The sequence below is a fragment of the Oryx dammah genome, unplaced genomic scaffold (assembly GCF_014754425.2).
Source record: "Oryx dammah isolate SB20612 unplaced genomic scaffold, SCBI_Odam_1.1 HiC_scaffold_13, whole genome shotgun sequence".
NCBI lineage: Eukaryota > Metazoa > Chordata > Mammalia > Artiodactyla > Bovidae > Oryx > Oryx dammah.
The window spans coordinates 4,702,263-4,718,066 of NW_024070197.1; the positions used below are offsets into that span (position 1 = coordinate 4,702,263).

General features: G+C 41.4%; 1 protein-coding gene across 7 annotated transcripts in view; it reads left to right on the top strand.

Moving 5' to 3' along the window:
* Positions 1-15,804, top strand: part of LOC120871947 (zinc finger protein 708-like) — an 87,656-nt gene that overhangs the window by 49,694 nt on the left and 22,158 nt on the right. For 3 of the 7 annotated variants that reach the window (XR_005723137.1, XM_040252001.1, XM_040252002.1), the window contains exons 1-2: positions 14,214-14,323; positions 14,919-15,002. The exons of 3 other annotated variants lie outside the window; for them this stretch is intronic. Coding sequence is in view for 3 of the 4 variants with exons in the window: in XM_040252001.1 (XP_040107935.1) it covers positions 14,988-15,002 (15 nt within the window). In the remaining variant the exon portion in view is untranslated. Of the gene's footprint in view, positions 1-14,213; positions 14,324-14,867; positions 15,003-15,804 lie in introns of those variants that run through there. One more of the 7 variants, XM_040251994.1, reaches the window with a different exon arrangement.

Consider the following 15,804-nt stretch of genomic DNA (forward strand, 5'->3'; position numbering starts at 1 on the left):
ATCTACCCCAAAACCAGAATCTGTCTTACTATTTTATGACTTTCACCAACTCCTCTGACATTAAAAGGGGGCTATCCCCGACCACCTTTCTCTGGAAAAAGTTAACTTCTCAGAGCTCTAGTTAATACATCTCCTGGGCATAATTGGAGTGTTTCAATTCAAACCCCTCAGTTGGCCTTCTCACTTGCCAGGCAGGTTTATCCGGACTCTTACAACTATACATGTGATTGTTTACAGCCTCCCAACTGCAAGAGGCACAGGAAGCTTAAAACATTCTAGGAATGTAGAGCCTTTCGAGGAGTTAAAAATCATTAGAATAGAACTGGTTAAGGGTTTCATTGTTGAGCCCATTCTTGCCACCAAGTTTTCATATCTTTCGTTGTGTACCTGGGAGTGCATTAATTAATATAGTTGAAATATAAGTAGTGGCCTTGATAGTAACAACATTAAACTTTGAGTTAAATAAGTTCTGTCCTTGTTATAGCCCACTACACCTTTGCCCTATAGGAATGTAACTTTATTTAGTGCTTTCTGAGAGTGGTGCCAGACTTTAGAAAGAACAACACTTTTAGGGAAGATAAGTTTTCTGGGTGATGGACCCTTATCAGAAAAGGGTCATAAAATGCTAATAGGCCTCCTGGCCAGATGATGTAAATCACCTAAAACCTGTGTATACAGATAGGCATACAGAAAGAATACCTGGTCTCAATAAGGGTCAGGGCTGCTGACCCTGCATGACTGTATTTTCCATTATTCTTTATGTACAACTGAGGTATATAAGTTCCCTTTGAAAATAAAGTTGCGGGTCTTGCACCGATGCTTGGCCTCCCCATGTCATACTTTCTTTCTCTTTATCTCTTTTTCAGGCTAATTCCCTGGAGCACAGGGGCCCTCTGAGTTCACTTTCCTGCCTGGGCTTCTAAGACCCACTTGAGAAGGTGCCCAAGGTGGCACACCTTCCGCTATTCGAGAGGGTGCCTGTGGCCTACGTGAACAGTGCAAGTCTCTTGTCTGAGGCTTTATTGGCTTTCTGCGTAAACCAAAGAATATCAGCCTCTTTCTCGCCTCTATTTTCTCTACTGCACTATTCTTTCTTTATCTGTCTCTATATCTATAAATCTCACTTTTGCCATGCCGTCCACACTCGGATACCCTGGATCCAACCAGGGCTGGACTCTGGTAGTCATCCCCTTCTCCTCCTGCCCGCAATCCCTCCCAGCATCAAAGTCTTTTCCAATGAGTAAACTCTTTGCATGAGGTGGCCAAAGTATTGGAGTTTTAGCTTTAGCATCATTCCTTCCAAAGAACACCCAGGACTGATCTCCTTTAGGATGGACTGGTTGGACCTCCTTGCAGTCCAAGGGACTCTCAAGAGTCTTCTCCAACACCACAGTTGAAAAGCATCAATTCTTCAGTGCTCAGCTTTCTTCACAGTCCAACTCTCACATCCATACATGACCATAGGAAAAACCATAGCCTTGACTATATGGACCTTTGTTGGCAAAGTAATGTCTCAGAGACCTTATAAATGTACAGAATGTGGCAAAGCCTTTCATCAGAACTCAAGTCTTATTCAACGTCACCAAATGCATACTGGAGAGAAACCTTATAAATGTAAAGAATGTGACAAAGCCTTTATGCATTGCTCACATCTTACTCGACATCAGCGAATTCATACTGGCGAGAGACATTATTGTACAGAATGTGGTCAAACCTTTATTCAAAGTTCAACTTTAGCTGCACATCATCGAATCCATACTGGGGAGAAACCATACAAATGTGAAGAATGTGGCAAAACCTTTATTACAAGTTCAAATCTTACTCAGCATCACCAAATTCATATGTTATAAATTCAGGCATTATAAATGTACTGAATATGGCAAGGCCTTTATTAACAGCTCTTGTCTTACTAAACATCAGCGAATCCATACTGGGGAGAGATCGTATAAATGCACCAAATGTGGCAAAGCCTTTAATCGGAGCTCAATTCTTACTACACATATGCGAGTTCATACTGGAGAGAAACCTTATAAATGTGAAGAATGTGGCAAAACCTTTAGTCATAATGGTCATCTCACTAAACATCTCAGAACACACGCTGGAGAGTGATGGAACAAGCGATGGAAGATGTTTGCCCTAAACATACATCAGAATACAAGAGTTTATACAAGAAACGTATGGAAATGTTGTAACAAATATGTCGAAAAGTATTTAATCAAAAATCAAATTGAAATAAATTACAGAGATTTCATACTAGAAAGTATTTCATCTATCCTCTTTTCTAAATTTTCTCTAGAAGGAGAATTACTGTAGAGAGTAATCCATAGTTTAAAAACATAGAAAATGGATATATTAGCCAGGATCGTGAGATGAAGGTTGATGGTTAGAAAGCTACACTTATTAGCAATGTATCTTTGTTTACAATGACTTGATTTGCGATTAGTTGAAAAGCAAAATGAATGTAATTCAATGCTGAAATATCCATACTATGCTTTGTTTCTACTGTGAATGAAAACAAATTTTTGAAGGTTTATGTTTTGAAGATTAGCCTTTTTATGTTGTGTTGTGACCATTTCTATTTATTCTCCATTAGAAGATGAAGGATACCATAATGTAAAATGTACAATGAGCATCTAAGTGGAGGTGTTTGTCATTGACATGAAATATGCCAGGGTCCAGCCCCGGTGGATCCAGGGTAATTCAAAGCGGGGATGGATTTGGCGTCCTAGGAAAAAGCTATTTAATTAGAAGTATAAAGAGAGATTAGAAAAGAATAGTGTAGTAGGAAAATTAGTGGAGAAAAAGAGGCTGAATAACTTGGTTTATGTGGGGTACCAATAAAATCTCAAGACAAGAGATTTGCACCACCTACATAGGTCACCGGCGCCCACTTGAATAGCGGAGGGTGCCCCGCGTTGGGCTCCCTCTCACGTGGATCTTACAAGCCAGGGCAAAATTAGCAGGCTTGGCGAGTACCCACGCTCCAGATGGGAATTCAGCCAGAAAAATGGAGAACAAGAAAGAAAGACACGGAGGAATCAGTCTTTCCAGAAACTGATCCGTTTTCTTTATTTTCAGGTTTGCTTATATACCTTTTTTTACACATAGAGACAAATGGAAATTTTAAAGTCACATGGGGGTCAGCAGTCCTGACCTTTATCAAAATCAGGTGCTTCATATAAATGTATACAAAAAGTCTTAGGGGTTTTACATCCTCTTCTGGCCAGGGGGCCTGCTAACATTTTATGATCCTTTCTTTCTGATATCGGTCAGTCAACCAGAAACTTATTTTTCAGGGGTGATTTTTCTTAAACCAGGCACCATCCTCTGAAGGTACCAGATAAAGTTGCATTCCTATAGGGTGAGGGTGTAGTGGGTTACAATCAAGAAAACAATTTACTTAGCCTAAGGTTAACATGATTAATCTTAAAGGTTAATACTTATTTCTCCTATATGCTAGTTATATTCATTATAAGGGCAGGGAATATGGAGACTTAGCATCAAATATTGGCCCAACAAATGAAAAACCCTTCACCAATATAATTCCTAATCAACCCACTATACTAATAATTTCTAACTTCCTAAAAGAATCTGCCTTTAGTAAGTCTAAAACATCTTGTGCCTCTTACAGTTGGGAGGCTGTAAACAATCACATGTGGCCAGACGAATCTGTTCAGGCAGGCTAGATAAACTTCAGAGGAGTTTCTAAGTTGAAACACTCTTGTCATGCCCAGGAATTTTTATTATCTTGGAGCTGTAAGTTAACTCTTTCTCCGAGAGAAGTGATGGGGGACAGCCCCCTGTAAAGTCAGAGGTGTAGGTGAGAGAATAAAACAGTAAAGTAGGCAGACTCTGGTTTTGAGGGTAGATGCTCGGGAACAGGGGGTCTCCTAAGGCTTGATCCCGCCTTTGCGTTATGCCGAGCCTCCTTCCTCATGACTTTAGCCATGGGCAGAGTTCCTCACACTGGCTCCAAGCAGAAATATCCTGGGAGGTTGACATAATGAAAATGATAATGAAATATTTCCATGTTTTAAAGTAAGATAGACGTTTGTTCTATTTTGACCAGGGATTGAACCCAGAAACCCTGCATTGGGAATGCGGAGTCTTAGCCACTGGACCACCAGGGAACTTCTCCAAAAGTTGATTCTAAATTTTCAATACTTATAGCACTTGAATTGTAAGAACACAATCACAGCTCACTACAATATTGATGTATCTTTATAATATCAACATAAGTGAAGTATATTACTTGACGATGTTGAAATAAAGACAGCCTCTGTGATAACCTAGAAATGTATTAGAAACCCTTTCCAGAAAAGGCATGTAATTAGTGTATTTCTTGTTTACTAAGTGTTTCCTAGGCTTTGTTTTGTAAGTCATAAAAATAATGATCCTCACATCCTTTTATCAGAAAAATGAGTATCTTTCTCTGTACTTTTAATCTAATTTAAACATGGATCATACTGTGGATTGTAAAATGTTTAATTTCAACCTTGTGTGAAATTAATACATAGTTATTAATAAAAGTGAATGGTTTCTAGTGTTTCAATTGATTATAGCGAATGGACTGTTAAGGCTGTGACCAGCAGTCTTACTCAACCCCAGGTTCTACTTCACAGGTCCCCCTTGAATCCTGCTCCTCTTGGTCTGAAGGGACCAATTCACGCTCAGTCTGTGGAACCCAGAACACATCACCCAGGGTCATTTATAAGCTTGAGCCCAATGTACTAGCACTCTCTGTGCCTTGTCCCTCAAGGCTTGCTGTGAATTCTCTCATAAACTCACCGGCTTCAATTTTCCTTTCTTCCTCTGTTGAACTAAGACTTTCCATGGGATCATTTTAGCAAATGTAAATTTAACAAAGTCACAGGAAGAATAATTAAAAAGCATGATTGCAAAATTCTGAACTAAGATTCATAAAATTTTACCCCATGTAAAACTCTCAGCACGTTTCTGTCTGGGCTTAAAGGAACTGTTTTCTCATGGCTTTGACATACATTGAATGCAATATATAAAGATCTAAAGGTACACACATTAGCAGTGAGAAAACTAATGGAGAATGTGTGAGTGTAGGTGTATTAGTGCATATTTATTTAAAGAATTTGGTAATGATAGATCAAAAGGGAGAATTTCAGCATTACAGATGATTTAGCAAGAACTTACAGAATTGTCAACTAATATCTTTTGTCGACTTTTCATGGAATTTATTTCCTTACAAGCCAGGAGGTTCTGTTTGTTAAGGAATTTCCACACTGTCCTCCCTAATCGCTGCACCAGCTTCCATTCCCTTCAGTCATATAGGAGGTTTTCTGATCTCCATAGCCTCTTCAGCTTTTATTATATCATTAGTGGGTATTTTGATAATAGTTATTCTGACTGGAATGAGGTGATACCTCATTGTAGTTTTGTTTTCCATTTCTTAATAATTAGTGATGCTGAGTGTCTTTCATTTGCCTCTTGCCCATCTAAATGTCTTCTTTGGAGATATGAGGTCTTGGCCCAATTTTTGATTGAGTTATTTTTGTCCCTGATATTTAAAAAAATTTTTTAAATTTTTGTCTGTGGCTGTGCACAGGCTTCCTCTAGTTGTGGTGCATGTGCTTCTCATTGCAGTGGCTTTTTTTGTGAAGCACAGCTCTAGGTGTCAGTAGTTGCAGCACACAGGCTCAGTAGTTGTGGTGCACAGACTAAGTTGCCCTGCAGCATGTGGAATATTCCTGGGCCAGCGTTCAAACCCATGTCCCCTGCACTTGCTGGCAGATTTGTATCCACTGGGCAATTGTTTCACAGTTTTTTGTAAAAACAGGGAATTTTTTTTTCTTTTGAGATGTATATATTTTTTGTTTTTGAGTTTTTTGTCTTTTTAAAAATTTTCAATTGAAGGATAATTGCTTTACAGAATTTTGTTGTTTTCTGTCAAACATGAACAAGAACCAGCCGTAGGCACACCCGTGTCCCCTCCCTTCTGAGCCTCCCTCCCATGTCCCTCCCCATCCCACCCTCCTAGACTGTTAGGGTGCTGTGTTCCTTTCTGCTGTACAACATTGTCAATCAGCCATAAGTGTTGAGGCAGTCTGAGTGCGGGTTCAGAAAAGGTTTTCTAGACACAGGCCATTTGTGAAAGGAGTCAGTTTATGAAAAACAAAGAGCAGAGATAAAGCAGGCACTGCGAGTGCAATGGGCCCACATCTGGACACACCAGAGGATGCCGACAGTTTCCATGGGCTAATAGCCAATTTTTACAGACTCAAAGCAAAATTGCTGCTAGATGGTTGAAGTTAGGTGATTGGTTGGGGCACTATAGGTTGCATACTGGAGTGGGCATCTTTGCCCCACTGGGAGTCGGGAAGCTTGGTAATGACTATCAGTGGGCTTTTGGAAAGGTTACAAAGGGGCTTAGTCAGCTTTGAAAGTGTCCTTGATTCTGAGCTCCGATTCTGTGTTCTTGGTGCAAGGCTTCGCATCTGTGGCGTTGGGGCAGCATGCCACAAATAACAGTAGCCATGATCTATATTGTTTGTGTTGATTGTGTTGTTCCACTTGGCAGTCATAGAAAGTGGAACCAAAACACTGAGAATGATGCTGAAGATCCAGCAGAGGATACTGAAGGTGCCCACATATTTGGGAGCTTTTCTCTTAAGCTCTGCCCACCTGGAGTCACTGGGAATAATGATCACCTGAAAGACACTCAAGAGGAAGATAGTGCCAATGGACACACCTCTGCCGACTCTTTGAACGTAACAAGCTAGTGTGCATCCAAAGCTGCCAGTGTTTCAGGAATTCCTTTCAAATGAACAACTAAGAGTTTGGCTAGAGTCACATGCTTGAGAATCCAATCTGTAGACTGACATTTGAAATAAAGGGAGAGAAAATGGCAAACAAGACAGAAATTCCCATTAATCCCTGCTGTAGTCTGCAATAAAAAGATCACTCCTATTGCCAAATCCTCGGGGGCCATTCTATCAGATCCCAGGAACTGATAATCTTCTTCTGAGCCAGAGAATCCTGCATGAGAAAATGAGGCAGAACTCTGTACCATGTCAACTGGAATTGATACTCTTAAGTATTTTTCATTTACCTTAGATCTCACTGAAAATGAATTATTTATATTTCTTCCTGTAAAACAAGAGTCTGATATTTGAATGTGTAACAGTGAAAAAACTTAAAGGAATATCAATGAGGATTTAAAAGTCATGGCCTGCTGGCTCAATGGTAAAGCTTCTACCTGCCAAGCAGGAGACCAGTGTTTGATCCCTGGGTAAGGAACAAATGAGTGTAATATCAGTAGATGATTTTTAAGTTCACACAGGGTAAAGATAAGGTAAGAGTAAAAATATTCAGGAAACAATATTAAAGCATATCATTTAGTTACAATAAATGAAAGTTTGATAATAAAGTAGAAATAGGTGGATGTGAATTGATAATTTCAGTACAATGGTGGGAAGGAGGATAAATACTGCATTACAAAGCAGTAGTGAAAAGATGATTTTTTTTTTTCAACAAATGAGTTAGTATAATGGCGACTATCTTCCCACCTTTGTACATACCAAGTGAATCAAAGTTTTTAAAAATCTTGGTAAAACATACATAACATGAAATTATGAAAATAAATAAAAGTCGTGTCTATAATACAGGTTTATATACATCAAAATTCTTGCCAGGAGGAGTATTTTCATTGAACTATAAGTAGCAGTGAGGCTAATACAGGTTACAAATTTGTAAAAATTTAAATCCTTTTTACAAAAAAGGTGAAAATTAGAACTTAGTTCAGTTCAGTTCATTTGTGACCAACTCTTTCCAACCCCATGGACTGCAGCACGCCAGGCTTCCCTGTCTATCACCAACTCCCAGTGTTTGCTCAAACTCGAGTCCATTGAGTCAATGATGTCATCCAACCATTTCATCCTCTGTCATCCCCTTCTCCTCCTCTCTTCAATCTTTCTTACCATCAGGGTTTTTTCCAATAAGTCAGTTCCTCGCATCAGGTGGCCAAAACTATTGGAGCTTCAGCTTCAGTATCAGTCTTTCCAATGAATATTCAGGGCTGATTTCCTTTAGGATTGACTGTTATTATCTCCTTGCTGTCCAAAGGACTCTTGAGAGTCTTCTCCAACACCATAGTTGAAAAGCAGCAATTCTTCAGCGCTCAGTTTTCTTTATGGTCTTACTCTCACATTCATACATGACTACTGGAAAGACCATAGCTCTGACTATACAGACTGTTGTTAATAGAGTAATGACTTCAATTTTTAATATGCTCTCTAGATTGGTTATTGCTTTTCCTCCAAGAAACAACCGCCTTTTAATTTCATGGCTGCAGCCAATATAGTGATTTTGGAGCCCAAGAAAATAAAGTCTGTCACTGTTTGCCTTGTTTCTCCATCTATTGACGTCCATCCCATGAAGTGATGGGACTGGGTTTCATGATCTTCATTTACTGAATGTTGAGTTTGAAGCCAGCTTTTTCACTCTCCTCTTTCTCTTTCATCAAGAGATTCTTTAGTTCCTCTTCACTTTCTGCCCTAAGGGTGGTGTCATCTGTATATCTAAGGTTATTGATATTTCTCCCAGCAGTCTTGATTCTAGTTTGTGCCTCATCGAGCTGCGCGTTTCACATGATGTGCTCTGCATTTAAGTTAAATAGCAATGTGAGAACATACAGCCTTGATGTACTCCTTTTGAAATGTGGAACCAGTCTGTTGTTCCATCTCCAGCTCTAACTGTTGCTTCTTGACCTGCATACTGATTTTTCAGGAGACAGCTAAGGTGTTCTGACTTTCCCATCTCTTTAAGAATTTTCCACAGTTTCTTGTGATCCACACAAATGCTTTAACATAGTCAATGAAGCAGAAGTAGAGGTTTTTCTGGAACTCTCTTTTTCTATGATCCAAGGGATGTTGGCAATGTGATCTTTGGTTCCTTTGTGAATGTGAAGTCACTCAGTAGTGTCCAACTCATTGCGACCCGTGGACTGTAGCCCACCAAACCCCTCCATCCATGGGATTCTCCAGGCAAGAATACTGGAGTGGGTTGCCATTTCCTTCTCCAGGGGATCTTCCCGACCCAGGGATCGAACCCAGGTCTCCAACATTGCAGGCAGACGCTTTAACCTCTGCACCACCAGGGGAGCAAAACCTCCTATAGAGACACAAAACTTCAGATCCAAGTACTAACATCAAAGATTTCAAGGGAGGAAAGGAAGCCAGGTTGAAAGAAGGAGGAGGCGGCAGGAGAGAGGGGGCAAAAGTGGTGGCCTTACAGACGTTTCCTGCCACCTACAGATACCCAGGCATTATGGGAGTTTTCCCTGGGCCTCCAGAGAAGGGAGGACTGGAATTCGGCCCTACCAGAAATCAGACCAGACCAGAACCATAATGCGAGTTCTCTGCCAAGAGGAGGTGATCAGTCTCCAATCCTCAGCTCAGGCTGAGGGCCCTTCGACCAGATTCCTGCATCCAGAACCAGGGGACTAGAAAAACAGGGAAGGATAGGAAGGGTTAGGGAGAGGAAAGAGAGAGGGAAGGGGAGAGAGGTCAATAAAGTCTCTTGTTTCTTACCGGTCGGGGCACTCTGGCCAGTTGTCTGAGTCATGAGAAGACCAGGGACAAAAGGGTCCCAGTTGCAGCCGCTGGGTCTGGTCCATTGGCAGGCAAGCTGACCCCTGAGTACCCCGAGTGGGCAGGATGTCAGTCTCAGCGAAGAAGAGTCCCCGCCAGAGTCGCCATTTGTTGCAGGAAGGTGGACCCCTTCCAGGGCCCGAAACCGGGCTCTTATCTAACACTCGGAAATGAAGTGTCCGAGGCAGATTGGTTCCTTTGCCTTTTCTAAATCCAGCTTGAACATCTGGAAGTCCTTGGTTCACATACTATTGAAGCCTGGCTTGGAGAATTCCGAGCACTACTTTACTAGCATGTGAGATGAGTGCAACAACTGTGCTTCAGTTTGACCATTCTTTGGCACTGCCTTTCTTTGAGATTTGAATCAAAACTGATATTTTCCAGTCCTGTAGTTAGGGTTGAATTTTTCAAATTTTCTGGCACATTGAGTGCAGGATTTTAACAGCATGATCTTTTAGGATTTGAAATATCTCAACTAGAATTCCAAAACCTCCACTAGCTTTGTTTATAAGTGATGCTTCCTAAGGTTCACTTGACGTTGCACTCCAGGATGTCTGGCTCTAGGTGACTGATCACATCATCGTGGATATCTGAGTCATTAAGATCTTTTTTGTATAGTTCTTCTGTGTATTCTTGCCATCTGTTCTTAATATCTTCTGCTTCTGTTAGGTCCATACCGTTTCTGTCTTTTATTATGAACTTTACCCAAATAATTATACTTAATCACAATGATATTAATGTATTTTACACAAGCAGTTATGTTTTAAAATAAAAGATATATGTATACATATATGTTGCCATGCCTTGTCATTTAAGTCTGATAGCATTTCTAGACATTATTTGGGTAGCAAATTTCTGTTTATCTTCAAATAGTTACTTTTAAGTCAAAAGGGAGTACAGATAGGCTATGGTTTTTCCAGTAGTCGTGTATGGATGTGAGAGTTGGACTGTGAAGAAGGCTGAGCGCCAAAGAATTCATGCTTTTGAAATGTGATGTTGGAGAGGACTCTTGAGAGTCCCTTGGACTGCAAGGAGATCCAATCAGTCCATTCTGAAGGAGATCAGCCCTAAGATTTCTTTGGAGGGAATGATGCTAAAGCTGAAACTCCAGCACTTTAGCCACCTCATGCAAAGAGTTGACTCATTGGAAAAGACTTTGATGCTGGGAGGGATTAGGGGCAGGAGGAGAGGGGGACGACAGAGGATGGGATGGCTGGATGGCATCACTGACTCAATGGACTTGAGTCTGAGTGAACTCCGGGAGTTGGTGATGGACAGGGAGGCCTGGCGTGCTGCAATTCATGGGGTTCCAAAGAGTCAGACACTACTGAGCGTCTGAACTGAACTGAATTCCAAATCATAAACTGATCTGTTAATTAATGTGACCTTAAAAGTATTGAGCGGAAGTCATGATTTCTGAAACATTAATATATCACATTTAAAGAAAATGACATATTAAAAAAGTAGTTTTTATTTTGTAAAATGAAGTTATACAACTATAAATTTTGAGAATATTTTCAAATCAGAGAATAGGACACACTGCTTTTATGCCTGATAGCCGCCAGCTAAAACCCATTTCTGAAGTTACTTTTGGAAAATGGTCTGACCCAAATCAGCCAACTATGGGTGTTTTCAATAGGAAACAATGTCTTTGTTAAGCACTTTATAAATGCCAGAGTTAGAGAAGGTATTTCTACTGCTCTCTGGTATTTCAGATGGTAGAGAACCTGCCTACAATGCAGGAGACCAGGGTTTGATCCCTTGGTGGGAAAGATCCCCTGGAGAAGGATATGGCTATCCACTCCACTATTCTTGCCTGAAGATTTCCATGGATAGATGAGCCTGGCTGGCTACAGTCCATGGCGTTGCAAAGAGTCAGACACGACTGATTGACTAAGCACACAATTGTCAACTGTATACACTGTTTCTAATAAATATTCCTATAGGTTTATTAATCATGGAGGTACTGTTGGCATACATATAATAACACCCAAAATGTATGATTTCTGTAAGGTACTCCATGATTTCCCATATATCTCTGCAATTCCAGTCATTAGTTACACTAAACATTAGGTTTCATATTGCTTGGATTCTAAAATAATAATCATGTGCCAAAAATTACACTGTTATTTCCTTGGTGGTTCAGTGACTAAGATACCTCACTCTCAATGCTAGCTGCAGCGAGGGCAGGGGTGGGGGGTGAGGGGTGGGGTTGGGGAAAGGTGCCTAGGTTTGATTTCTGGTCAGGGAACTAGATCCCATATACCACAAGTAAGGTCCAGTACAGCCAAATAAATATTTTTCAAAAAGAATTACACTAAGATACATTAAGAGGCATTGGGAACTGATATCTGGTGTAGCACCTAATCTCTCTTTAATAGCTCCATTTAAGTGTTTGAATTATTCCTCCTTCCAGTGTTGCTTTGGCACTGCATTACTTTGAGTCAGAACACTTCCCTTTTCCTGTATGGTCACCAACCCAGACTCCCCAAAGCACCTGTTTCTTGCAGATTCTTGCCCACAGGCTAAAACAGAAAACACTCACCTGATATCCTCACATAGCCCGGATACTGAGGTCAGGGTGCTGGTCACAGCAAGCTGCTCCTGTGACAGGGAGGAAGGCAGCCAGACCCCTAGATATGGGTTTGTGATCCTGTGACCTCATGTCCCCTCAGAACTGCAATTATCTTTTCACCTGTATCTGTGATGTGAGACAGGCTTGGGGAACTGAGATTATTTATGAAAATCTTTATTGATCAGTTGCTAATGATAAAACAACAATTAAAAGTTTGTACTGATCATCTCTAAAAGGACTATTGAAATGCTTGAGGAAGGTTCTATTCCCTTTGGTTCCTGAAGACAGACAGGGACTCACAAGGAACCAGTAGTAAATAGTGAGGTCTAAGAAAGGAAGGGAATTTCATGTGTCTGCTTGTATCCATGAGATGTGTTTTTACCAAAAACGAGTTATTTCCTATTCTTGAGACAACTGAACTGTGCCTCTATTTAGATTATGAGTAGAGAAATAGAGCCAAAGCACCAGAGAGGGATTTTCAAGAATTTCTCCATCTGTCATTTTACAAAGGTGAAATTTTCATACCTCATTGTCTGAAATGTCATAGAACTTCTCAAAAAGTATCTTGAGGCAAATAGCCCCAGTTTATAGTTAGGATTCAATGTCTGATAGATAGAAATGCCCACATAATTTCCACTGTAGTCTGCAATAGCAGGTACACCTTAGTGCCAACTCCCTAGAGAATATTTTAGTTATTAGCGACCAAAGTCATATTCAGAACCAGAGGTTCCAGCAGGGAATCGTGAGATTTGACCTACTGATACTTCTGTGATAAAAAGCAATATCCTCTACTTAGAATTTGTCCCTACTAACAGATACTTAAGAAACATATTTTCTTTTCATTTTGTTCACACCCCAAAACATGTGGGATCTTATTTCCTGGCTAGGGAAGGAACCACAATTCTGCAACAGAAGGTAGGGTCTTAACCATTGGGCTGCAACTAAACACATTTTCTTTAATAAGTAATTTATTAACTTGACATTCATTTTCCTTTATATTGTAACGATTAATGCTTTCTGTTTAAGAAATGATTAAATCTTCAACTTTGAGATCTTAGCTCCTCAACCAGGGATTGAATCCACATAACCTGCAGTGGAAGCACAGCATCTTGACTACCAGGGAAGTTGCTAATCTCACATTTAAAGAGAAAGGTGTACTCTCCTGGGATACAATTGTCTGCGGGCCTCTCACTGTTTTACCTGTCTAGTGCTAGCTCTTCTCCAGATTAACCTTTCAAGGACTGGGTGAAGAGGAGGAGGTTAGGAAAGAAAGCGAACAGTGGGGAGGGTGTTTGGGAAGTTAAGTGCAGAGCAGTCGATGTGATCCACACGCCCCATTTGCCTAGCTTCGTGCCCAGTTTTAGCACAAAAACTGCTTCTTGGAAACTTGTTCCTGAAAGAAGCAGGGCAATTGGTAGCTTCATCAGCAGCATCAATTAACAGAGGCAATCTGTGTATCAACACATTCTGACAGGAGTAAGGGTATGTCATATCTGTGGTTACGTTATAAACGACAATGTGGATTCCGGTCTCCCTCTTTCTTTCTGGAATCATTTCCTAAAAGAAAAGCCAGCTGCCCTGTTGTAAGCAAGTCTCTGGTTACAATTAATGATGCTTCCTCCCAACGGATCATGAGTGATTACATTCTATTTTTCCTCACTGAGGAGACACCCATCTTCACAACTCACACAAAGGGCTTTTGAATTTTCCCCGTTTTTTTCAACTTGCTGAAAACATCTCGGCTTCCCATAGAGGCAGCTCTTAAAATTCGTCTCTTTTGCCTTCAGCTGTGTGAAACACTAACTTAGAACAGGCAGGAAGTGGCTCTCCAGAGAAAATCAAAGATTTAAAGGCATCAAAAGGCAGAGAAAGCGGGCATAGCTGGACAGAAGGGCCAACAGACTCCAAACTGACAAGGGCGGGGGTGAGGGGAGGCAAGGCTCCGTCCCCACTCGCCCCGCCCCTGTGAACCTGCGCTTCCGGCCTTGTCCCACCCTCTCTCCTTACGTCGCCTCTCGTTGGCCGCGGCGTAGCGCACTCACCTTCGTCTGTACCGGATCTTCCGCCCGCGCGTGCGCAGTATCCTGCAGACTGGGAATTGAGTTTAAATGAGCGACAGAGAGTTCTGGTGAGTTTGTTTGTTTAAAACCCGGATTTCCCAGTCCCACAGCCTGTTGTCCTTCACACGTGGGTTTGGGGGTCTCTGTGGACGTTCAAACTACCGTCCCTATTTTCCCGTCCCCAGTGTGTCCTCGCATCGCCGTGAGAAGTTCTGAAGTCCGTTAGCTTAGCTGCGGGTCCCTGCGGTCCACGTCCGCTTCCTGTTAATGTTCTAGAGTCCACGTTCTTCTCTGGCAGTTCTACCTTCTAACTTGTAGAGACCGCTGCTTAAAGTCCTGCATTGCCCAACCGCTAGATCCCTGATCCACGAAGAGATGAAGGAGGCTCTACTCTGTATGGAGTTTGGTCAGGTTCTTGCCTAAAGTTTGAAGGGGAGGATCAGCCTAGAACGTGTGGTTTTCACAGGAAGGGCCGCGAGTTCTGAAGAAAACAATAAAACTAAAAACACCTCGTTTGATTCTGTGTTCCAGAATCCCTGCTGTGTTAGTGGCCGAAGAGGATTGTGCTTCGTGTTTGTTGAGATCCTCCCTCTGTGTGGGGCTGTGTTACAGGGAGCTCGGTGTGTTTATCGAAGTATTGAACAGCCTATTTTCAACACTCAGGGGTCACTTCCCAAGGCTGGTCTTACCTGAGAAGGAATCCCAGAGGAAGAGGAAAGCAAGGAATCAGAAATGACTCGTTCTGAGGTAAGAGGCATAATCCTTTTGTTTGTTTGTTCTGTCTCTCTTTCCTGAAATGCTGTTTCTTTGGACTTGATAAGCTTTTTAACTTCTGAACGAGTTTTTTTGAACTTACCCGTGGTCATCATCCCAAGAGACCCGTTGCCCTCCTGGCACATCAGTGTGACAGAAAACAGAGTATAGCCAGCCAAAGAAGCTCACTCAAACTTTTAAGTCTTGAGTTTTTATTGGGGTTTAGCTACATAGCCGTGGTTGATAACATCTCCAGCATTCTCTACTCCTTAGAGGTTGGGCTAATAAGCTCACCTGGCTCAAAGCCCCAAACCTCTAGTCATTTCCTTGGTCTTTGTGAAGTGGCTAGCCTCACAACCTGAGTCATCCCATTATTAAACTAGGGGCCCAGCGTAGGTCATGTTGTTAGCATAAACAATCAGGGCCCACGGAGAGTAATAAAGCCACTTCAGTCACTAAGGAAATTCCAAGGGAAAAAAACTTAAATTCCAAGAGTAGTTAACAAACTTCCACAACCTGGAGACCAAAGCCTACCAAATTCTTTTTTTTTTTTTAGTTTTAATATTTATTTAGTTTTGGCTAGACTGGGATTTTGCTGTTGCACTTGGGCTTTCTTTGTTGTGGAGCTCTGGCTCTAAGGCATGGGTTCAGTCATTGTATTAATAACTGGTAACCTCTGGAGCAGGTGGGTTTCAGTAGTTGTGGCACACTAGCGTAGTTGCTTCAAGGTATGTGGGATCTTCCCTGACCAGGGATGGAACCCATGTCCTCTGCATTGACAGGCAGGTTTTCAGCA